This window comes from Narcine bancroftii, chromosome 11 (assembly GCF_036971445.1).
Source record: "Narcine bancroftii isolate sNarBan1 chromosome 11, sNarBan1.hap1, whole genome shotgun sequence".
Taxonomy (NCBI): domain Eukaryota; kingdom Metazoa; phylum Chordata; class Chondrichthyes; order Torpediniformes; family Narcinidae; genus Narcine; species Narcine bancroftii.
The window spans coordinates 66,644,190-66,670,099 of record NC_091479.1 but is presented as its reverse complement, the minus strand read 5'-3'; the positions used below and the strand labels follow the sequence as shown (position 1 = coordinate 66,670,099).

The following is a 25,910-nucleotide window of genomic DNA, read 5'->3' as shown; positions in this document are numbered from 1 at the left end:
TGACTGGTATAAGCTTTTATTTACGGTATGCATACAAAAGTGCAAAGTCAACACTTACCGTAATAAGGCTTACAATTATATGTTACATATTAGGCATTTCAAACACAAAGGTTCATTAAAATCCTGTAATATCACATTCTTCAACATCTTCAGCACCAAATAAAGCCTCTTAATCATCATCACAGTCCGTAGTCAGAGGTAGTACATCATCTCACATCTTCTTCATCCAGGTCATCCCATAGGTCTATGGGATGAACCATCCAATGTGCTCGAAAATCCACATTTCTTGAATGATGCTCTCATTTCCTTCCATGAATCAACGATCATCACAGACTAAATGCAGTGATGGAGCTTGCATCCTTCCTCTTTTTTGAGATCGCTAGTTACTTAACTTCATTCTCATCATGCCCTTAAATGGCTTATTGATACTAACATCTAATGATTACAAAACACTTGCAAGTCCACCAGGAATTACAGGTAACTCAGTGTTTTGTAATCACAGGTTGTCAACAACATTCTTCACCTGATCCCAGACGAGCAAATTATTTTCTTTCATAGTCCATCAGGTTGTTAATTCCAAACTTCCTTTATCCATTTTGTACATCCACCTTCAACCATTCAGCCTCATGGATGTACAAGGACGACAATTCCTTTTGGCAAATTTGCAGAATTAAAACAACCATCAATTTTAATTTAGCACACGAAAGAACTAAAGCAAGACTACTCATGGCCACTAGTTTTCACCAATATTGTTCTTTCTTCTGGTTGGTTTACAGTTCGATATTCCAGCATGCCAAGACTAATAGGTGTTTCGATCAAGTTCCCAATGCACAATAACCTGGAGCCTTCCTTCTGCTGATGTCCAATCACAAACCGGTGAAACTATAAGATCTTCTCATCCAGGTCAGCGGGCAGCTTTTGTGAAATCTTCGTTCTCTGCCGAAGTGTCAGGCCATACCGCCTCATGAACCTAGTGTACCATCCAGCACTTGCCGTAAAATCCAAAATCCCCTCCTTCGTTGATTCCTTTCGTGCATGGATCCGAATGGCACCACGAGTAACACATTTTCCACTTTGACGATTTTCAATCACCCACTCAGCAACTTTCTTTTCCAACTGTGGCCACTTGCTAGGTTTACCTCTGTTAGCACACTTCCTTTTCGGCATTGTCTGAAGTTTGTTTGATATCTTCCTCCAGTCTCTCACAAGTTTCTCCGAAACACAAAATTCCCTTGCTGCTGCACAGTTATTCGTCTTCTCAGCCACTTCAATAACTTTTAGTTTATACGCTGCTGTGTATTTGTTCTTTTTTCTGGAGGCCATTTTTACACAGAATGGTGGAGAAATTTTAAACTTTCAACTGTATTCCACAAGTGCTGGATGAGAACTGAGGTCAGCTGATCTATAAGAGAGGTGGTGACCCTACCATGACCTGGTGCATTTTTAAATTTTCATGCCAAATTCTTCCATATCCCTCTGTTCTTTTTTCTTAATGTTTAAACTAACATTTTAAACAATTTTTTTCTGATTTAAATAAGTTATCAGATACTTGACTCACATACAGTCTCACCGATTATTGTAGCCAAGAGAAGGCAACAACTGCATGTACAATCGAATCCTGCATAAAGCAAGGAGTAAAAATTTTGTTAGACCGTGAACAAGAGCATAGCCATAATTTTAAAAAAAACAGATCAGCAGTATTTTTACTGGTATAAAAAACCATTTTGACAATCTGAAACTGATAGTAATATTATGACATTAATGCATTTCAGCTGAATCAGCCAAGCTGCTATCTGTGTTTACATCTGCGATTGGTAGCCAGACCAAGCGCTATGCTAATATACAAGAATTTTAGATAATGAAGTACCCACTCAGAGATGCAGTACTTATAGTGAAGTACTGTACGTGCACATCGTCCTAGCTTATAGAATATCAGGAATGATGGAGTGATAAACCCGGTACTGACTCAGTAACAAGGTAGTATAATGGTAATGAATTTCGGCCTAGCTGTGTTCCAACTTGTGACCGTTTACATCTGCGAATGGCAAGAAGACAAAGTGTTGCGTTAAGGCTCTTGTAATTTTACGGTAGTTACAGTATTAAGTACCCATTCAGGGATATAGTAATTATAATGAAGTAAATTCATATAATCCAGATTATGAAGGAAATGGTGGTGTGTTATACATTATGATAATCACGCGAATTACACTACCGGTAATAATAGCGTTTGGTTGATAATGAACCTAACATATGAATTGTACATCAAAACACATAACAGGAAAAAATTCATTTCCTCATCGCAACATTTATGTACAGGTACTTGCAACTGTTGATCTGTTATCTGTGAAGAACTAGGGCTGACTTTTACGAGATTCATGGAAAATTCCAGATATTTTGGCCAAAAATAGGGAGTCAACTTTAACACAAGCATGTACGGTATTAAATGCACATTTACGTTGTTTTAACTTAACTGTTACGCTTACTGCCAAAAATTTGTTTCTTTGCCTCTGCCTTCGAGGTTTGTTGCTGAGATAGGCATTGAAATGAAAAATCCAGAACAGAGTCAATATAAAGATTATTTTTGATTAACTGGCAGTGGCTTTTCAGAGAAGTGACCTTACGACCATTGCTGCCTCAGGAAGTATTGAGGAACCATTGCAACTTCCTTTCGCATCTTGCTCTGTGTCTGTGGGAAGTGGAAAAAACATGGGTTGTGGGCCCAGTGCCAACGTTGGAAGAGAGAGGCACCCAGGAAAGCAATCCCTTCCACACACGGACTTTGCGCAGTTTTGGTGTCCACTTTACAGGTGGTCAAACCCTCAGTTGGGTGGAACAGATGAGGATTTTTCCTTTGTGATGTGAAGGTCCTGTCATTCAGTTGCATGCTGCAGAGTGTAGTCATGGAGTTAATGAGATACCTCAATGGCCAGGCAGGTTCACTCTCCTCATTGGAGGTGAGGCTGCCACCACCTACTGAAAGAGATGGGCTGCTCCATGTGGTCAGAGTTACACGTAGAGACAAATACATAGAAGGCATCTTCCTGATCGGAGCTGCAGTCAAACAGTCTAGAACATGGCAAAGGTATTCCTGAAGGTGGCTTCCCTCAAAAAACTTCTGACAGCATTTTGAACCTCATTGTCAGTGAGCGAAGAAGACACTAGGAATCTTCCACTTGCAGCTGAAAATCTGGTGACCTTCTAATCAAGGGTTCTTCTGATTCTACAACCGATGGCCAAAATTCTTAAACAGATTACATGGTGTCAAGTTGGATTGGTGCAGCTCCCATCGCTCACTGGCAGGCACTGGGACTTGACACTAATTTCAAAACTCGCGCTGTGCCAAGATCTGGCATCGCTGGATGAAGGATCGCTGCCCTGCCTGTGTGCAAAGCCCTGCCTGTGTGCAGAGCCCTGCCTGTGTGCAGAGCCAACAGACCTGGGTCTTCAAGAGAATCTCTGGGCTATGAGGCGTGCCCTAATAGTACGAGCAGACAATGCTCTTCCTTGATGGTGATCTTCCATTTCCTGCTCCTCCTCTTCTCCTTCCTGCTCCTTGTCATCTTCTTCATCATCATCAAAGTCATCTTCATTATCCAGCTGTTGCTGGTCGTTGGGTAAGGGTTGTCCCCTCATGATGGCTAGGTTGTGCAGCATGCAGCAAACAACGACAAACCGCGAGACCCTCTCTGGAGAGTACTGGAGAGTACCCCCCGATCTGTCCAGGCATCGGAATCTCATCTTAAGGACCTTAATGGCATTTTGCAACAGCCTCCTGGTGGCCCTGTGACTGCGATTATAATTGCGGTGGGCCGAACTTCTGGGAGACCGGATTGGGGTGAGCAGCCAAGGAAGGAGGGGGTAATCCTTACCCCCCAGCAGCCAGCCATCCAACTGGTGTGGTGGTTGAAACAGGCCAGGCACCTCGGACTGCCTCAGGATGAAGGCGTTGCGGGAGCTCCCAGGAAACATGGCGTTCACCATGAGGAACTTCTGCTTGTGGTCACAGAGGAGCTGGACATTCAGGGAGTGGAAGCCCCTGTGGTTCCGGTACAGCTCCGGCTTCATGTGGGGAGTCCGGAGCGCCACATGCGTGCAGTCTATCACCCCCTGAACCTCTGGGAAACCTGCCATACCGGCAAATCCATGCACTCGCTCCACCTGTTGATCCCCGCTGGCAGGGAAAGCGATAAAGTCCTCCCTCCTGGAGTAGAGAGCATCGGTGACATCCCGGATGCAGCAGTGGGCTGCGAACTGTGAGATGTGGCAGAGATCAGCTGCAGCGGCCGCCTGGAAGGAGCCAGAGGCCAGGAAATTCAGGGTGACGGTAACCTTCACCTCCACTGGCAAGGCAGTCCAGGCCCGGGTTCGTGGCTGGAGCTCCGCCTGCAGAAGTTGACAGATCTCCGTTACCACCGCCTTGGAGAACCTGAGCCTCTGGATGCATTGCTCATCAGACAGCTGAAGGTAGGAGCGTGGCTCCTTGTAGACTCTTGGGGTGTAGGGTCTCCGAGGCACGGCCCTGCGCTCTTTTCTCTTTTGGAGCACCCTGGCCAGCCTGGCTTTCCGTTCGGCTCTTTCCTCTTGCTCCTGGTCATGTTGCAAACCTAGCGGGACCACGACCAATGCACCCATGGCCGAAAGGTGAGGAACGTGCTCAGTGCTCTTCTAGAGTCCTCACACTATCCGTTCTTTCATTCTTCTGGAATCCCCATAGGAATTGAGGGAATATGCATCATCTGCCACCTGACAAATCCAATGGTCCCCTGAAAACAGGGCTGTGCACGGCCCAAGCTTCGACTAATGGAACGTCACATCGGAGCTTCCAAACCAGACCCGCTAGGGGTACTAACCTAACCTGTGCTCTTCACACAGAGAAGACCAGCTCAACCCCTACAGGAAAACGACACCGCTCTCTGACTGCACTTGCAATGGAGCGATTTCATTTTGCTGATTATCCATGCAGAGTGCTGAAAGAGCCAATGTAACATGGTGGAATCTCCATCCCTGTGAGTCCTGGAGCTCACGCCTTGTAAATTCAACCTGTTAGAAATGCCAGCAACGTACCTTCGAAATCAAATGGTTCAACATGCCAACATGCTGCAGTTACAAGGTGGTCGATTACAGACCGGTGCACAGGTCCGTGAGGCAGCAATGAGGTCACAATCCTACAAAATGATGAGTGAAAGATGTAAATGATCAGAAAAAATTATCAAAGGGTTTAAGCAGGGAGTAACAGGGAGGGGTTGGAAATGTGCCAAGGTGTGGGGAAGGCTGGGGGGGGGGGGGGTTGGGGAAGAAAGGAAAAAGAGAGAGAGCAGGCTAACAGAGATGGGACTGGTGAGTAGTATGGAAGTGAGAAGGTAAGGCGTAAATAGGGAGAAGGGTCTGAGAGCAAAGAGGGTTGCAATGAATGAGGTAGTATTAGGTGGAAGCTAAGAGGGAAGAGAAAAAGGGATACAGGGAGGGAGGAGGAAGAAGGGAATGTAGTGAGAAGGGAAGAGGAAGAATGAGGGTGGGGCTAAGGTGGTGGAGGAGCGAAATGCTGAGGGGATGGGAAGATAGGAAGGGCAGTGAGGAGGAGGAGAAAGGAGCTGACCAAGAGAGGGCTGAAGAGATGATGGAAGTGGGTGATCGAGGAAAGATGGGGGGGAGGGGGAAGAGAAAGGGAGTGACTGAAGAGGGTGGAAAAGGAAGAGAAGACAGAGGTGGGGGCAGAGGGAGCGGGAGAGCAGAAAGGGGGAAGATAGGGAGGGGGCAGAGAGAGAGGGGGAAGGGGAGGAGGGAGGAGGGAGGAGGGAGGGGGTGGGGGGTGGACCAGGTAACCGGAACCGGCGAGCAGTCGGCGCTGCTGCCTCCCATGAACCGGAGGTGAGAGGGGCCGGGGTCGCGACATCACGGAACGGAGCGATCCTCACCACCCCCCACCGGCTCCGGTCTCTACCCTGGAGCCGCCAGTCCCGTCCCCACCCCGCCACGATCAGGCAAGAGGGGCTGCCCGGGCCTAACGTCCCCCCCGCCAGGACCCCGCTTACGCTGCGCTGTCCGTGTCCGCGGTACCAGTGAGGCCGCGCCTCCGGTACTGACGGCAGGAGGAGGGGGGAAGCAGCTCCGCCCCCAGGCCTCGTCCCCGGGCCCGCGCTGCACGTCCCCCCAATCTCCTCTCAACACCCACCCCTCTCACCCCTTCACACCCCTCTCACCCCATCCCATCCCTCTCACCCATATTAACCCACTCTCATCCCTATCCCAACCCTCACCCCATCCCACCCCACTCAACCCATCACACCCTCTCACTCCCATTAACCCTGTCTCACCTCTATTTCACCCCTCTCACCCCACCAGCCTCCTCTCACCCCAATCATCCCCCTCTCACCCCATCCCATCCCTTTCACCCCATTTACACCCCTCGCACACCTTTACACCCCTCTCACCCCATCCCATCCCTCTCACCCCATTTACACCCCTCGCACACCTTTACACCCCTCTCACCCCCATCACACCCATCATCCCCTCTCACCCCATCCCACCCCACTCACCTCATCACACCCTCTCACCTACATCACCCCTCTCTCACCCCAATTAACCCCCATCCCACCCTCACCCCGTGACCCGCCCTCCACCCCATCACACCCCTCTCACCCATATTAACCCACTCTCATCCCTATCCCAACCCTCACCCCATCCCACCCCACTCAACCCATCACACCCTCTCACTCCCATTAACCCCGTCTCACCTCTATTCCACCCCTCTCACCCCACCAGCCTCCTCTCACCCCAATCATCCCCCTCTCAACCCCATCCCACCCCTCTCACCCCTTTAAACCTCTCTTAACCCCAACACAGACCTTGCACCCTCATTAACTCCCTCTCACTCACTGTACACCCTCTCACACCTTTACACCTCCTCTCTCCACTTTACACCCCCTTACCCCTTTACATGTCCCTTACCCCATCACCTCCCTCACACCCATCACCCCCATCACACCCCTCTAACCCCCACTCACCCTGTCATATCCCTCTCACCCCCATCATGCCCCTCTCATCTCACCCCACCCCAACCATCTCACCCCATCACACCCTCTCACCCCATCTCCCTCCCCTCACCCCATCACCCCCCTCTCACCCCAATTAACCCCCTCACAACCCCATCTCATCCCTCTCACCCCCTTTAAACCTCTCAACGCCAACATGCCCCTCGCACCCTCATTAACTCCCTCTCACACACTTTATACCATCTCACACCTTTCCACCTCCTCTCTCCCCTTTACACCCTCTTACCCTTTTACAGGTCTCTTACCCCATCCCATCCCTCTCACCCCAACCCCCTCCCTCACCCATCACCCCCTCTCACCCCCATCACCTCTTAACACCCCTCTCACCCCCTTTGCACCCCTCACACCCCTTTCCACCCCCTCTCAACCCCTTACACCCCCTCACCATTTTACACCCCTTTTCTCCTTTATATCCCTCTTACCCCAATCACCTCCTCTCACCCCATCACACCCTCTAAAACCCATTCAACCCATCTTACCCCATCCCAGCCCTCTCATCCCATCACACTCCTCTCTCCACCATCATCCCCCTCACCCCCATCCCACCTCTCTCACCCCATCACACCCCTCCCTCCCCATCACCCCCTCTCACCCACATTAACCCCCTCTCACCCCATCACACCCTCTCACTGCATCACACCCCTCACCCCCATAACACCCCTCTCACTCCATCACACCCCTCTCACCTCATCACACCATCTCAACCCATTACACTCCTCTCACCCCATCACACTCTCTCACTCCCATTACACCCCCATCACACCCTCTCATCCTCATTACACCCCCATCACAGCCCTCTCACCCCATCACAGCCCTCTCACCCCATTACAGCACTCTCACCCCATCACACCCTCTCACCCCCATTACACCCCCATCTCAGCCCTCTCACCCCATCACACCCCTCTCACCCCATCACACCCCTCTCACCCCATCACACCCCTCTCACCCCATCACACCCCTCTCACCCCATCACAGCCCTCTCACCCCATCACAGCCCTCTCACCCCATCACACCCCTCTCACCCCATCACACCCCTCTCACCCCATCACACCCCTCTCACCCCATCACACCCCTCTCACCCCATCACACCCCTCTCACCCCATCACACCCCTCTCACCCCATCACACCCCTCTCACCCCATCACACCCCTCTCACCCCATCACACCCTCTCACCCCCATTACAGCCCCATCTCACCCTCTCACCCTCATTTCACCCCCATCACACCCCTCTCACCCCATCACACCCCTCTCACCTCTATCACATCCTCTCACCCACATTACACATCCCATCACACCCTCTCACCCCCATTACAGCCCTATTACACCCTCTCACCCTCATTACACCCACATCAACCCCCTCTCACCCCATCACACCCCTCTCACCCCATCACACCCTCTCACCCCATTACATTCCTCTCACCCCATCACACCCTCTCACCCCCATTACACCCCCATCGCACCCTTTCACCCTCAGTACACCCCCATCACACCCTGTCAGCCCCATTACACACCTCTCACCTCCATCACTCCCTCTCACCCCCATTACACTCCTCTCACCCCCATTACACCCCTCTCACTTCCAACCCACCCCTCTCACCACCATTAACCTCCTCTCACCCCCTTTGCACCCCTCACACCCTTCACATCCCCTCTCATCCCCATCACCCCCTCACCCTTTTACACCCCTTTTCTCCTCTACATCCCTCTTACCTCAATCACCTCCTCACCCCATCACACCCTCTCAAACCCATTAACCCCGTCTTACCCCATCCCAACCCTCTCACCCCATCACCCTCCTCTCTCCACCATCATCCCCTCACCCACATCCCACCCCTTTCACCCCCACACTCCTCCCTCCCCATCACCCCCTCTCACCCCATCCCACCCCCTCACCCCATCACACCCCTCTCACCCCATCACACCCCTCTCACCCCTTCACATCTCTATCATCTCCCTATTACACCCACATCAGTCCCCGGCCATCTCTCCCTCACCCCCTGGCCCTCCCCCCATCACCCTCCTGTCCATCCCTAATTCCATCCCCATCACCCCCCTGTCTATCTCTGACCCTCCCCCACCACCACCCTGTACATCTCTGATCACCAGGCCTGATTCCCCAGCCCGGCAATACCCAGACCTATTCCCCTCCTGACCTTCCCCCCCCACACTTCCCCGCCAAGCCTGCTCTCCAATCCTCCACCCAAATTCCCAGACCTTCTCCCCATCCCTCTGCTCCTCGATCATGAGACTAGGCCCCGGACCCCTGCCTATGATAGCCTCTTCGCTCCACTTTCCATGCCAGCTGTGGGCCTCCTACACTCCTAATCCGTGTTATTTTAATCCCTCAGCACACTCTTGTTAGACTGACTTTAAAGAATGCCTTTCAACTGGCTGTATATCTTGTGCCCAGTGGGGTTCCACATGAGAGATTTTAAATATGCATCCTCTAACCACATGTGCATCCTGAACAAATGGTGAATATCGGAAGGATATTCACCTCCTTCCTAGCGTGAATCTCTCTCAAAGGTAGGAAACTGTTCTGGATTTATTAACATTTATGTCAGGGAGCCTTGAAAATACTGAAGAGAGTGGATCTCAAAAGGTCTCCACCGGTTGGAGTCATATACCTTGCATAAAGGAAAGTGGCTGCTGGAGGTTAACCCAGTTCCATGTCATTGCAGGCATTTGCTCCAGGCATTCTCTGATCTCCGAACATCTTCATAATGTCGGAGGTTGGGATATTTGCTGACCTTTGCAAAATGTGCCATACCTTTTCAACTCCTCAGCAAATGAAGCAGTCCATTGATATATGGAGCAAAACGTAGTCATCATTCGGACATTGGCCAGTGGTGTGCCAAATAACCTCTGGGCCACAGAGATGCCAGGCAACGACCATCTCTGCAGAGGAAAGGAGTCTAACCCTCTACCCTTGACATTGAACCATTGTGTGGCACAGATTCAATGAAATGGGTTCGCCCCTAACCAGATACATGACTGAAGAAGTGACAAGAATAGGTCAGAGGATGGGTATTCTAACGGCGTGTGATAGTACAGATTCTATCACCAATGTGTATATGTACATATGAACAGATGGTAGTGTAGGATGACTGTGATTGGCTGAGAGTGTAGCCACACCTACTGGCAGGTTTTAAAGGATTGCTCCTAGCCAGACCAGGTCATTCTTGACTGGTCGACCTACTTGTGATATGCTCCAGTCTTTTAGTTAATAAAAGCCTTGGTTTGGATCAACAAGTCTTTGGTTCTTTTGACGCGCATTACATGGCGTATTAGCAAGAATAGGTGAATCAATCCCTTGGTGCTTCTTCGTCATTCAATTTGATCTTAGCTGTTGTTTTTTAAATCTCAGTGCCATTTAAAGCCATATCCTTTAAAGTCTATCAATCTTCGTCCTGCAGTATGTAACCCACTCCCCGACACTCTAAAGCCCTTTCTATCACATTTAAACATGTGATGGAATAATCTCCAATGGTCTGCTTCAATACAGTTTCAATAACTCTGAAGAAGCTCAAGATTCTCCGTGACAGAGGAGCCCGACTGATTGGTACCAAGTCCTGTCCATTACTGGCATATAGAGGTTGTTGTCCGTGCTAAATATAAACCTATTGCTGTTTCTCTCCTGGGGCATCTGACAACAGCTCCAAACTCTGCCACCAAAGAGGACAAGGACTGCAGGCACCACCTCAACTGGAAACCATGTGGAAGTTGGTTAAATTTAGACAAATAACACGGTAACAGGCCCTTTCGGCTCACAAGCCTGCACTGTCCAATTACACCCAATTGACCTACAACCCCTGATATGCTTCGAATGCTGAGAGGAAACTGGAGCCCCCGGAGAAAACCACGCAGACACGGGGAGAATGTGACCGCCAAGGCCCCCCTGCCAACCCTGATTATCACCGCTGTCCCTCAACCCTGTGCCCTTGAATATCTGCCCCCATGTCACCTCAGGTTCCCACTCTTGACTGTGGCACCTGCCTCATTAAACCTCGTTGTACATCCCTGGCTGTCAATGCCCTGTAATGACTTTCTGCCCCCTCACCCTGACCAATACAACTCTGCCCTATGTTACAACTCTACCTCTATTACTTCAATACAAAGGTGATGTAGAGTCCTTTGTTTTGTTCTCTACACTTTTCTTGGAGCTGTCTGAGGGCAAAGACCATGTCAGTGGTTCCTCTGTTAGCGCGAAAGCCGCACTGTGATTCTGGGAGAATATTCTCAGCGACACTAGGTATTATTCTATTTAGTAGAATCCTAGCGAAGATTTTGCCTGCAATGGAGAGCAACGTGATTCCCCTGTAGTTTGAGCAGTCTGATTTCTCGCCTTTGTTTTTGTACAGGGTGATGATGGTGGCATCACGAAGATCCTGAGGCAGTTTACCTTGGTCCCAACAAAGCTTGAAAAACTCATGCAGTTTGGCATGCAGAGTTTTGCCGCCAGCCTTCCAGACTTCTGGGGGGATTCCATCCATACCTGCTGCTTTGCCACTTTTCAGTTGTTCGATTGCCTTATATGTCTCATCCAGGGTGGGAACCTCATCCAGCTCTAGCCTTAGGGGCTGTTGAGGGAGCTGGAGCAGGGCGGAATCTTGGACTGAGCGGTTGGTACTGAAAAGAGATTGGAAGTGTTCTGACCATCGGTTGAGGATGGAGATCTTGTCGCTGAGGAGGACTTTGCCGTCTGAGCTGCGCAGCGGGCTTTGGACTTGGGGTGAGGCTGTGTACTTCAATACTAATGAGGCAGAGATTGTGTAATGAGAATGCCTTTATTGTCATCCACGCAAAATTCTTTCCTGCTGCAGCCAACTTTGTAAACAAAAATGACTCCAATAGTTTCATTAAATTACCATTAGAAAAGAGATAAGATAGATAATAAATATTCCCAGTTACAGAAATGGAAGAAGAAAATGTGACATTTCAATAGGGTAGACTGCTTTTTTTGTGTGCTCAACATTAGTGTGAGTTTAGGAGTTTGGAAGGGGTGCTGTGGTGAGTAGAAATTTAGCCCATGGCCTGTGAGGAAGGAGGCACATATTATTCTGTCCCATTCATGGACAGTGGGATTGGAGGTAGGGGGGAGAGAGAGAGAAAGAGGAAACATGGAAAGAGATGCAGAGAAGAGCTGACTTCTTATTGGCATGGTCTTGTTTCTCTGTTTATTTCCAGTATCTAGCTCATGACCACCCTCTCCCTTCCTCAATTCCCGCTCTTCCCTCTATTACTCCTCACTTCATCCCCTTTTCCCTCTCAAAGGTGGTTTTTCTATACACTATTCAGGCTATGCTGTTATCAGTGAGCAATGCAATTAAAACCATGATAAATTGTGCGATAAATTATAGTTCATTCTTTTTTTTAATCACCCGATGGCCTTAATTGTGTGAAACATTAAAGATGTTGATAATAATCTGTTACATTGTGTTGTAATGTTACATTAAATATACAGCCAACAATTTGATGTGGAACCATTTAACCATAAACTGGTTAAAATTCTGTATTTGTTCCTTCCTATTTTTGAACCATTTTACATTGTTATATTTCAAAAGCTGAATTACATAAGCATTAGGAGCAGAGGTTTGAATGCTGTGGTGTACAAATTGAGTTGTAATAAACTTGATGGATTTGTCAGTTACCTTATCCATTGACAAGGAATATCATATGATTCGGGACCTTCGGTAACAAATTCAAATAGTTGGTGTAACACAACTAGCTTTTTTGGTTGACCTCATTAACTTGTATCTACTGTTTATATCAGTTTCTGTTTTCATATTCATGCAATTTCTTCTCATCATTTATTATTATTTCTTCAGTCACTTTCCATGGTTACTTCTTCCAGCTGTCAGTTTTCTTTCAAAATCCAAAGAGTCTTGGGAAACATTGTCCACCGAGCTTGCTTACAAGAACCATTTGGTAGAATGTCTCATTGTTAGAACTTGCCAACAAGCAACAAGACTTCCGCCATCATCTCTTTCGCAGCACATGTTCCCCCCTGGGACAGCTCTGGTGAGGACGAGATGATCTTCCACCTCTTTGTGCACTTTCAAGAAAGGGACTGGAAAAGGATGCGAAGGTCCTTGTCAGGGTTCGTCCTGAGCAGCATCATGAAAATTACTCATTGCAATGAGATGAGTGAAAGGGAATGTTGTGTTCCAAGATCACGTACTGAGACAAACACCAACTGCTGCTGGTAGATCATCAAACTACTGAATGAAGCACTTGGCCCTGCCTGAAACTCGCTGATCTTCCAGTGCAATGAGATGAGTGAAAGGGAATGTTGGCGACTGGTGCATTTCAGGTTGCAGAAGCACATGTTAAGGGATGCACTGAAGCTTGGTGCAACCAATGCAAAACCTTTGTGTGGAGGGACCAAAATCCTTCTGCCTCCAGACATTGAGGGGCTAAGGCCCCCCTGGAAGCCTCATAAACCCTTGATGTTTGCATTGTCTCAGGAGGCAATGACTGGCCAATGTGCTAACGCTATTGTGTTCTTTATACCTTGAAGAAGGGCTCTGGCCTGAAATGTCGGGAACATATCTTTACCTCCTATGGATGCTGAGAGACTGGCTGAGTTCCTCCATCATTTACTGTGTGTTTTATTCTGTGGTAAGGATCCTGTGATCTGATTCTTCTGGATCCTTCCCCCATCCTGCCCAGCACAGGGAGGGTTCTTGTTTCTTGGTAAATTTTTTAAATTTAAATTTAAACATACAGCACGGTAACCAGCCATTGTGGCCCACGTGTCCATGCCACCCAATTTTCACCCAATTAACCTACACCTCCGGTACGTTTCAAACAGTGGCTGGAATCCGGAGCCCCCGGGGAAACCCCACGCAGACAAGGGGAGAACGTACAAACTCTTTGCAGATAGCGTGGGATTCGAACCCACGTCCTGATCACTGGTGCTATAAAGATGTGGTGCTAACCACTGTGCCAACCGTGCCCCTGCACACTCTTCAGTGACACTGATATAGAAACTTCAGAGTCAAAGGGGTCCTGGGTAGATATGAGAAGGTAGAGAGTGTGATACAATTCTCTCCACCTGCCTGGAGTACACCACACAAGAATTGCGTCTAAATCCAGGACCAGTTGACCCTTTTGGTGACCATACATTCTTTCCCTCTGCCTTTGCCACATTATTAATGCAATCTTTATTACCTGCAAAATGTGTGGCTGAAAGGATCATCTGAGAGCAGGTCCCAACCTGCTTCACCATGCAGAAGTTCACAGCAATGGGAGATCATAATTTGGAAGGGTGTGTGGGATGAGGGAGAAGTGGGTTGTGACAAAGAGGATTAGAAATCATCATCATTTATTAGCTCTGCACTGTGCAAGTCCTTAACTCCACGGTGGCCACTGAAATAATAACCTTAATGAAATAATGAGGCCAGTGTATCAGGGGATACGGAGTTATCCAGAACCTCTGCAGAATGTGCACTGTTTTGTCCTACTATACAAGAGAAAAAAATGTGTTAGTTCATGTGTTATAATGGAAAACACATAATATCTGGCTGTGTGTGATATTGGGAGTGCAAACAATAGTGATCACCTGAGGTAATGGTGGGGCAGTGAATGTTAGAAGTGGTGATCGAGGGAGATCACTGTGAGGTGGGGCAGATCACACAGTGCAGTGAGTGAGGCTAGTTATTCAGACCTGGGTCTTGACAGTGCCTTGCTTCGGTCATGTGTGTGAAGTTATTAAGACCTCTTATGGCACCGCACCTGTGAACCCCTGCAAGCAGAGGTCAGTGCTACTTCTCTCGAGCTTGTCCACCAAGTAGTTCAATGCCACATCATCAAATCAGTCAGATTTTGGAGAGAAAGAGAGAGAGAGAGAGAGAGAGGGAAGTGTTAACTCCGTCTCTCTCTGTACTGATACTGCCTGACCTGCTGAGTGTTTCCAGTTCTTTCTCCTGTTCTTTCAGATTTCTAATACCTGCAGTTTTTATTTTACTTTCTGAGTGCCTCCACTCTCCCATGGTTTCCAACAAGCCCCCCAAATCTTAGCAATAACTTCCACCAGTAACTGCAGCCCCCCTTTAAGAGAGGCAAATGTGTTTTTAATCATGCTTGTAATAACACAGAAAGAAGCCACTGGGTTGGCACCTGTAGCTTTGGAGCCATTCTGCTTCTCCTTATTTCTCTCTATCCCTACAGTTATACTTCCCATTGATTCCTTTTGCCAATAACCCATGTCATGGGGTTAATTTAGCCCCTAGTTTGGAAAGTGGGAGCAGAAACAGGAGCATCCAGAAGGAATCCACAAATGGGACAAGGAGAGTGTGAAAACTCCACACTTATGCCCCTTTCACACTTGCCAGTGATCCCAGGAATAGAACGCCAATCAGCCTTTAAAGTGGCAAGTGTGAAAGCAAAATTTGCTCACGCCGGGGATTGCTGGCCTCAACCCCCTAGTACAATCCCCGGCGTCTGCAGACGCCGGCGTTGAGATCAGGCAAGTGTGAAACGGGCAGCAATATTGCAGGCCCTTCTGATTAAAGGTAGAATAGGCCAAGCGCCTGGGATAAACCCTTGCAAGTGTGAAAACATTCAGTGTCCCGGTCAGGAATGGTCTAGTGTGAAAGGCCAAACCCCCATTCTTATCCCGGGACACTGAACGGCCGATTTACTGGGATGCAAGATTGAAAGGGGCATAACAGAACTGGAGGTCAGGGTCATTGGATTTGTGAGGCAGATCACGACCCAGCTCCAGTTGGCTTATTTTGAATTGTTTATTACAGCAGGAAACAGGACCTACAAACAATCTGCTGGAGGAACTCAGCAGGTTGAGCAGCATCAGTTGGAGAAAAAGAACAGTCAGTGTTTTGGGCCAGAAGCCTTCATTAGCACTGAGAGTGTAGATGGCTGTTATAATGAGGCTGGGGTGGGGGGGAGCTTGTAAAAGTGACAGTGGGGATTGGTGAACCAGGGAGTGTTATTGGATGATGGACAGAGGTGGCTGATTGGCAGATACCAGAGGATAGAAGCAGTAGAGAATAAAAGGTGGAAGATAAGTCACATAGGGTGAAGTGGAGTCAATGGTGGCCGTGCCAGATTATGGCAGGAAGATATAATGAGAGCTGTTGGAGAAGAGTTGCAAGGAATGACAGATAGGACCAGATGTTCCTTAAGAGAGAAGGGTAGACTAGATGTGTAGAAGAGGATGTAACTGGAAATGGAGATGGCATAGAATGGGGAAGGGGCTGAGTGGGGCAGGGGAAGATTAAAACATTAAAAATAGGAGCAGGAGTTGGCCGTATGGCCCACCATCCACAAAATCATGACTGATATGGCCATGGACTCAACTCTGCCCATCTACATGTTCTCCATAACCCTTAATTCCCCAACAATGCAAAAATCTATCTGTGTCTTAAATGCATTCAACAAGGCAGCCTCTACTGCTTCCCTGGGTAGAGAATTCCATGGATTCACTACCCTCTGAGAAAAACATTTCCCCCTCATCTCTGTCCTAAATGTATTCCCCCAATCTTGAAGCTATCTCCCGCAGTTCTAATCTCACCTACCAGTTTAAACAACTTTCCTGCCTTTATGCTATGTATTTCTTTCATAATTTTATGTTTTTATGAGATCCCTTCCTATTCTGAATTCCAGTGAGTATAGTCCCAGGCGAGTTGAGTCCCAGGGTGGGTAATGGAATAAGAATAGGGCAGGGAGGAAAGGGGAAGCACAAATGCATCTACCACAGAAAATCCATCCTAGTTTCTGTTTCAATAGCCATTTGCAGCAATACATTCCATGTTTGATAACTCTTTTCATGAGAAAATTCTGACTTCTTGTTATTACTACATCTTGGTTTATACTCGTTAGTACCGGTACACTGATCAGTCTCCATAATCACGCTCGCAAGTAGATTAACGTCAAGGGTAACATGACACAATAGCTCAGGTGAGAAAAGCGAGAACTGTATTCATTAGATTAAAAACGATTAGATGGGGATTCAACTTAATTAAAGTTTTGGAAAGGTTTTAAATAGAACTGATTATTGGTGCTGATCACTGAGCTACAAAACAAAAGTCATAAACAGGCTCAGTATTATAAAGGTAAATGGGAGATCAGAATTCGTTCATGCGAAGAGTTATTGGAAAGTGGAAAGCATTGGTGCTAATGACCTTTGAAGCACAAAATCTTGGGATGATTATATAAACATTTGAATTTAAAAAAAATTGAACTGTTTGGAGCACAGCCATGCTGAATAACCTTACATCCCCAATGATCCAAAGTCACAGGAAGCCTTGAGAGAAAAGTTGGATGGAAGTAAGATGGGTGCTTCTTCAATGATGCCCTTAGCTATCGCAAGGGAACAATGGAAAATGAAATCTCTATCTCAGTTAATATAAGCCAAGGAAAAAAGTGAGGGGTTTTCTTAATTGGAAGGGATGCAGAGATTCACCAGGTTGTTCAACAGGAAAGTCTGCAGACCTTGTGATGGTAATGCCTCAGGACTGCAGGGCTTGAGTAATAGGGAGAGGTCTTTATTCCCTGGACTGGAGAAGGCTGAGGGGTGATCTTATAGAAGTTTATAAAATCATGAAGGGCATGCATAAAGTGAATGCTCACAGGCCATTTCCCAGGGTAAACATTTCTAGAACCAGAGGGCATAGGTTTAATGCGAGATGGGAGTGATTTATGGAGATCCGAGAGACAACTTTTTCTCTTAGTGTGTGGTGCTTACCTGGATTGTGCTGCAAGAGGAAACTGTAAAAGCAGGTAGAATAACAACCTTCCAAAGGCATTTGAACAGATGTGTGGATAGGAAGGATATGGGACCAAATACAGGCAAATAGGATGAGTTCAGAAAGCCAACTGAGTTGGTATGGATGAGTTGGGCCAAAGGGCCTGTTTTGTGCTGCGTAATTCACGACTTTATCAATGATCTCAGCCCCAGGACATCACCATCTGCTCGTCTATACTCGAGGCTAAACCATTGTCAGATGTTTCATCCAAGACCTTCCTTCCACTATTCCATTTCTGAAATGTTTGAATTAGCCTCTGATCTTTCTTCTGCCTCATGTTTAACTTCAGGAATCCCAGCAGCAGGGAGGCCAGGTGGGGCTATATCCTCCATGTAAATACATTTCTGTCATTTCTTTTTAAACCACAGATGCAGAAGTGTTTTTCTCATGGCCACCAAGTAACCTGTGGACCACCCGACTTCCTGTCTTTCTTATACACTGTATCTCACCCTGCCAACCACCTCGGCCTCAGATCTCCTATCAGTCAAATTCTCTAGCCCCACTTCTTTTTCATTCCACCTTCCTTGCACATCCAAATTCACACCGCCAACCCTCCTAGGAAGCGAATAAAATTACCAGGCATGCTGCACCCAGCGAGCCTTTCCCATCGCAACATGATTTACCTGATTTGTTGGGAACCCAGCATTTTAAGGAGGTCCCACCTCCAGCGGTGACATCACAAGTGATGTATTATGTGCTTGCAGGGCAGTGGAATCGTAGTGGGAATAAAGGACATACATGCTCAAAAAACCTTGGGAAGATCTACCACAATGGGTTTTAGACTGTTCAAACTTAGGACAAACCCCAGACCAGCTTCCTGATTTCCCTTTTGAATAGGCCTAGCTTTGATCTCTTGTTGGTAGATCGACACATTATGACTCCTGATTTAAGCCAACATTCTCAATTTGCTGTGGTCCTTCATCCCTGTTCGTAATGGAAAGAAAGGGTAAATAAGGGTAGGACAGATAGCGTAGTGGTTAGTGCAGTGGTATTATAGCGCCAGTGACCTAGGTTTGAATCTGCTGCTGTCTGTTTATATGTTCTCCCTGTTTGTGCGTGGGTTTCTTCCTCTAGTTTCCACCCACCATTGAAAATGTAGTGGAATTGTAGGCTGATTGGGGTGTTTGAGTGGCACGGGCTCTTGGGCTGGAATGGCCTGTTACCATGCCGTATGTCTAAATTAAATAAAATAACTTTGTGGCAATGATGATGTGAGTGTGGGAAATATGGCGATTCACCATATATTTCCCACACTCAAGAGAAATTCATTAAGGTGTTTTACCAACCAGACCCACAGTAAAATACCCTGAAGATTTTTATCTTTTGTTCAATGAGATCCAGTCATTGAATGGCCAATAATTATTGCCTTGCAAATATTAAAAAGTTCTTTTTAAAATGTTATAAATAACTTCATAATGGTACTTTAAATTATTCTACATATGAATTTTCATGACCCTCATGTGAACAGAGCTATATATGAGATTTAAAATGGAAAAGAACCATTTATCTATTATAGTTTTCAGACTGCAGGCATGTTACGGCACAGTCAAGGAATTTTTCCGCTACACGGGCAATCGAGAAAGGAACGTGCAGGAATTTTAAGTCAATTTCTGCACCGCGATTTATCCTGCAGGGCCCCTACAACTTTTTGGAGGAAGCCTGCAGTGTAAATCATACCGGAAAAATTCATTGATGGTCATCCACTCAACTGCATGTCCAACCACCAGGACTGTTCCACTCAGGTACTTGCAGTCTATAAAGGGGCCCAGTGTGAACGTCCACATGGGCAGTAATTATTAATTTTTTCCGCAATTTTCCCAACAATGCAGTCTAAAAGCCATACATGATAATAATAGCCTCTTCTCACTATTACCTTCGAACAGAAGCCTGACGACCAGCTAGGTTCAAGAACAATTTCTTTCCGACAGCTGTCAGGCTCTTGAACCTGTCCTTTACACACTAATCTTGATCTGTTTGCACTATTGCTTTTAGTAACACTTTTAGTAACTGTGTAGATTTATTATTTATCTTATGTATTTATTGTCCTTTTTAATTTAATTCAAATAGCTTACGATTATAGTTTTGTTTATAAATACCTGTCTGCAGCAAGTAAGAATTTCAGGCATATGTACATTGTACAAAGTGAATGTCACTTCATTACTTCATATAATTACTATCACTGTTTGTATATCTCTAGTCCATTATTTTCATAGCTCTCTAAATATTGCCAAAATGATTATTAAAATGTGTGCACTTGCTTCCCAATAAATTGTGAGCATTTGTTAACCTGCATTTTTTAAAAAAAACTTTATTTATTCGTTCAAAAAACAATATATGACATATACATCAATTAAACATGAACATGAATTTTTTTTATATAGAAAAAAAATAAAAGATCTGCCCCCTTCAGCCAACTCTCCTAAGGAGAGCCATAAAAAAAAGAAAAAAGAAAGAATATTAAAAAGAAAGTTAAATAATCATATTAAAATCTAATCAATATAAATTGAAATGTAAATATTCTGAGTATAACAGCCACTTATTAATAAGAAAATTATAATTATCATGCAAAACATACATAATTTTTTCCATTATTAAACAATATTTCATCTCATTATTGCCATCTATTAAATATCAATCATATTTGTATCTTTCCACGTACTAGCAATACATTTTTTCGCTATGGATAAAGCTAAATATACAAAAGCAAGCTAGAATTTATCTAATCCCAACCTTTCAGAGGTTGCAAACTACCCAATAAAAATACAGTTGGATCTAAAACTATTTTAATCTTATACAGATATTCTAAAAACAATTGAATTTTCTTCCAAAAAGATTGTATATGTATACATGACCAAACAGCATGAAAAAAAGTACCAACCGTATCACCACATCTAAAACACAAATCTGATTCATTAAAACCATATTTTTTAAATTTTTCAGGTGTCAAATATAATTGATGTAAAAAATAGTAATTAATCATTGCATAACGTGCATTTCTCAATCTAATTACACTGTCATAACAGATATCTAATCAATTATCTTCAGAAAAAATAAAACCAATATCTGCTTCCCATTTAATTTTAGATCTATCCCAACCCTTTTTATCCATACCATCCTGCAATATTTGATACATAAATGAAATATAACCCTTCTCTGGTACCTTCATAAGAAAAGTCTCAAATTTAGTCATTTTAGGTAAAATCATATCTCTACCAAACATACATTTTACCAAAGATCGAATTTGATAATAAAGAATTCTTATCAATACCAAAATCTTCCCTCATCTGATTAAAAGATAAAAACTTACCCTCTTTAAAACAATCTCCCAAATTTTTCACACTTTTAAATCTCCAATGCAATAAACTTTGATTATGTATTGAAAAAGAAATAAGTTGATTATTATATAACGGAGTCAAAGCCAATAATTTATCCCTAGAACTGATCATTTTATTTTTCTTTATCCATAACTTCATTAAATGTTTTAGTATAGGCACATTATATTGTTGTAACAAATTCATATTCCACCTAAACAAAAATTGATGTTTTACAAATTCAGAAATACTTGCCATCTCAATTTTAGCCCAACTAGGAGGCCGTTCCAAATCCATCAATGAACTAATAAATTTAAGTTGGACTGCCTCATAATAATTTTGAAAATGTGGTAAACGTAATCCCCCTAACTCATATTTCCAAGTTAATTTATTCAAAGCTACTCTCGAAAATTTACCCCTCCATAAAAACTCCCTAACCATTTTATTTAAATCTCAAAAAAAATTTTATCCAGTAAATATGGAATAGATTGAAACAAATATTGTATACGTGGAAAGATATTCATCTTAATTGTATTTATCCTTCCCATTAAATTAATAGGTAAATCTTTCAATTTAATCAAATCAGTTTTGAATGTTAATTATCAATCTTTATATAAATTAAATTATGCTCCGTTAATTTGTTAACCTGCATGATGTTGTGCCTGGCTTAGGGTCATTATAGTTGGCAGACACCAGTGTAGCCCGGGAACCAGAAATGGTTAAACCAGAGCTGGGTCCTGGTGTGGAGCATTCCTTAGAGGTATCAACAAGTATTTTGCTCCTTCATTTAATGCAAATTCTAGACAGTTATTCCTTTATTCATTTTTTTTTAATGTGGATTGCACAATATTTGCTTACGTTTAGAGGGCTGCATTTAGATTGTTTGAATGGGTTTCTGGTTCACTTAATAAACATGCAGCAATTTATTTATCCCTGTTTTTCTCTGGTAAAAGTTTTTTTAAAAATCACCCGATATTGGCAATCTGGGAATTGTTTGTCACGAAATACAGTGAGAAGGGTTCTGGGAGCACACTAACAAGCTATCTTTAATATTCAATCAGCCATGTAATTTATAGAGTACAGTTAAAGATCAATTGGCACCAAGCAAGAAAGTACTATTGTGAGGTGCATTCAGGAGCCTAACACCTGTGGGGAAGAAATCATTTTTGAGCATTATGGTCCACCTGTGGGTTCTCCCTAATGGGAGAAGCGAGAAGAGAATGTATCTGGGGTGAGATGGATCTCTCTGTATATTAACTGCCTTTCCTGGGCAGTGGGAGATGTATAGTAGACGGAGTTTGTAGAGGGGAGGGAATTTTGTGTTATGTAATATTGACATTGGAGGCAATTACCTGGGACAAAATTAATTTCATGTAGAAACATGGCGCAAAAACACTCAGTGGGACAAGCATCATTAGTAGGAGATAAAGAATGGCCAACTTTTCAGGTTAGAAGCCTTCATCAAGATTGTGTCTAGAAAAATGGGCATCAGCAAGTAATAGCCATGAAATGGCGAATTGTTCATCATGTTGCACTAACCTGATTGCCTTCTGTCATGAAGTAACGGAGAAGAATGATACTGTACGTACACTCTTTCCAAAGGGATTTAACAACCAATGGAAAATGAAAAAGGATGATGTCAAAATTAGCTGAGATAGAAAGAACAGTCTTGATTAATGGTTACATTTCAAACTGGAGGGAAGTAGACAGTTGTAAGCTGTTGATGGCGTGACAAGATGAAGGTCATTGACAGGTGCCAAAGTTTGGTGCTTATTAGGGCTTGTTATGGCATAGCAGAGTTCAAAGTTCAGATTTATTGTCAGAGTACATACATGACATCACATACAACCCTGGAATTCTTTTTTCTGTGGGCGCGGCAGAATTACCACTTATTAGTAGTTCATAAAACTAGAAGAAGAAACGTAAACATGTAAATAAAGAAAGAAATGGAAGCAAAGTGACTGTGCAAGACAGAGAGAAACAAATCAATAAAGAGTAAAAGAAAGAGGCCTTAAATAAATCTCTGATTAAGTTTGTTCTTGAAATGATACACACGTTCTGAAACATATTTACAGAGATAAATTCGATCTTAAAACTGTAAATCAGCAAGGTGTCCCTCTCCCACGGTGACCATCCCAGTGTGAATCAGCAAGGTGTTCCTCTCCCACGGTGACCATCCCAGTGTGAATCAGCAAGGTGTCCCTCTCCCAAAATGACTGCATTACAATTGATAACTACTACAAGTGAGCAACAAGGGAACAAGAATGGACAATTCAGTCCCTCCACCCAACTGCTTCTTTCATTTATATCTTATTTGCTGTGTACCTCATTTTCAGTTTCTGGTTTTGACACATATCCCTGGATAATATTTACCTATCCTATTAGTCTCAGTCTTGAAAACTCCAGTTGACCCGACATTGTCTTTTGAGAGTGTACACCGCAGCACTAAGCGCATTGCTTCCGAGATTGAGTTTCATTTTAATCAGCCTCACTTTGGTTTTGTTTTGTTGTTTGTTTGTTCACCAGAGCAAATAGTTTCTCTCTATCCATCCCAATTCTGGACAACTTGATCGCCCTCAATCTTCTGGGCATTTTGTGGTATACAATAATGACATTTGATATATATCTGGTACAAATTTGGACTCCAAACCTTAGACTGTGTGCAATTTACGTTCTTCATGCTCAGCTTGTACAACATGCCTTCGAATAAATGTTCCTGTGCTGACAGAATGGTTTAAAGATGTCGGTTGCTCAAAGAAGACCTTCAGTTTTACTTGTCTTTCCATGTTGCCCATTTTGGTTTCTTCTGTCAAATTTTCTCTTCCTTTATGCTTCAGTTTTAACAAGGTGCCAGGTCGCTTTGGGCGAAGTGTGAAGAATGCTTAAGAATTAGACTGGCATAAAAGTCACACTGCAGGCAAGTGAATCGATATAATCAGTTTATGTGTATTTCTGGATTCAGGCTTGACATCTTTTTTTAGACTTTGTCTCAGTATCTCTTTTAAGATACTGGAAAATAGTAATATAAACTGAAAAAAAGAGTATTTTATTAAATGATAATGTCAGGGCATTTTTCTTCTTCATGAATCCTTGATAGAAAGGCTCCCTAGCAAGTTCTACACTATTGATTCTCTAACAACACAGGGCACAGTGGTCAAACAAAACATTTCTTCGAGTTTTACCAAGCAATATTCCATTCATGATGTAGGTTACTGAAAAGGCTTATTTCTTGCTTTTCCAGTGACTACATCCTATCTAAGTTAGGTTGGTGGACTCCTTTGGTCAATTAGAATGTTGAGTGTTCTCAGATCACTTGTAAGACAGAAGGAAGCCTTATTCAGTCATCAGCCCATGGGCGTTCCCTCTCTTCTCAACCAGCAAGCTGCGTGTTTAGGACTCACTCAGTGACAGCTTCTTCCAGATGTTCGGGCCTCAGTCATCTGTTGTGGGCTCAGTTGAAGGTAGAAGTCAAAGGTATGCCAGAAGTTAGATCTGGCTGCCAGATCCACACCTTTATTGGTTCCACAGCTGCTATGGTGGGTTTTGAACCAGTTCGTTAAATTGTCAATCTGGGTTGTCGGGTTATCATCCATTCGCATAACTTCTGCGCCATTATTAACATGACCTCTGTTTCACCACCAATGTCCACTCCTCTGTATCAGCATTATTTAAAGGGCCATTTGCAACTTCAGCACAAATCAGATCTCAACTATTGAAGGCAAAGCCTCAGAGTTTCACCTATTCTCTTCTGCCTCTTTTTCTGCAAGGCTTCATGACAGTCCCTCATAGAATGAAGGGCCCAGGCCCAAAACATTGGCTCCCCTTTACTTCCCATGGATGCTGCATGACCTGCTGACTTTCTCCAGCATGTTTCTGCATTGCACTCCACCCCAGCATGTGCAGACTTTCTTGTTTAACTCCCTCATAGGAATGTCAATTTATCTTCAAGTGCTTGCATCAGAACTTACCAATTTCTTTGATTTCCCCTGGTGTTCGTATGCTCGCTGCGTTAGATTGTCAAATGCACATTATTTTTATATAATTTAGAGATGCAGCATGGTAACAGGCCTTTGCCAGCCCACCGACCCGTGCTGTTCAATTACAGCCACGTCAAACTAACCTACTCACCCTGTATGTCTTCAGAATTTGGATGGAAACTGGAGTACCCGGAAGAAACCCACACAGACACAGGCGAACGTACTGATGATGCTGGATTTGAAGCCATGTTGCTGGCCCTGTCATAATGTTCTGATAACCACCATGCTACCTGTGCCGTTTTTGGTGCTTGAACTCGGTCTTTTGCACCAAGGACTGGAGAACGCTGTTGTGTCGGGTTGTACAGTCAGATGATAATAAACTTGAACTTCTGTAATGCACTGATGCGGCCATAACTGGAGTCATCCCTTCAGGGACGTACACCTTGGAACCACATGAAAGCTTTCATGCAGAAGAGATTTTCTCGGACAAGTTTCAGGGATGAGAGATGACTTGCGTGGAAAAAGTGGAAATTGAGTGGAGATCTGGAGATGTATTTAAAATCATGATTAGATGGAGGGAAGCTCTTCCACTGGTGAAACCAGAGGACATTAAACAAAGGCCATTGGAGTCAACGGATTTCACAGCACTGAAACAGGCTCTTCAGCTCAACTTATCCTTGCTGACCAAGTTGCCCACCTCAACTAGTCCCATTTGCTTGTGTTGGGTCCATGAATTCTTCCCATCTCCATGCCTGCCCAAATAGCCAATGACAAATAAAATTAAAGTGAGGTAAGATAGAA

At 44.7% G+C, this 25,910-nt stretch overlaps 1 protein-coding gene and 1 long non-coding RNA gene across 6 annotated transcripts; one reads left to right on the top strand and one right to left on the bottom strand.

The window, feature by feature from the left end:
- Positions 1 to 6,120, bottom strand: LOC138745827 (putative nuclease HARBI1). 5 transcript variants are annotated; one of them, XM_069903189.1, is made up of 4 exons: positions 6,033 to 6,120; positions 2,472 to 5,165; positions 1,868 to 2,035; positions 1 to 1,618 (listed from the first exon to the last, which is right to left on the bottom strand). In XM_069903189.1, the coding sequence occupies exon 2, from the start codon at positions 4,630 to 4,632 to the stop codon at positions 3,445 to 3,447; it is 1,188 nt and encodes a 395-aa protein (XP_069759290.1). In that variant the 5' UTR covers positions 4,633 to 5,165; positions 6,033 to 6,120; the 3' UTR covers positions 1 to 1,618; positions 1,868 to 2,035; positions 2,472 to 3,444. The 5 variants fall into 5 exon arrangements, with proteins under 5 accessions (XP_069759290.1, XP_069759287.1, XP_069759288.1 ...); XM_069903186.1 differs by having other exon boundaries at positions 1,868 to 5,165; XM_069903187.1 differs by having other exon boundaries at positions 1,872 to 5,165.
- LOC138745828 (uncharacterized) lies at positions 5,721 to 25,910 on the top strand. Its single transcript, XR_011346529.1, has 4 exons — positions 5,721 to 5,868; positions 9,401 to 9,578; positions 23,970 to 24,049; positions 25,276 to 25,910. It is a non-coding gene; the product is annotated as an uncharacterized lncRNA (long non-coding RNA).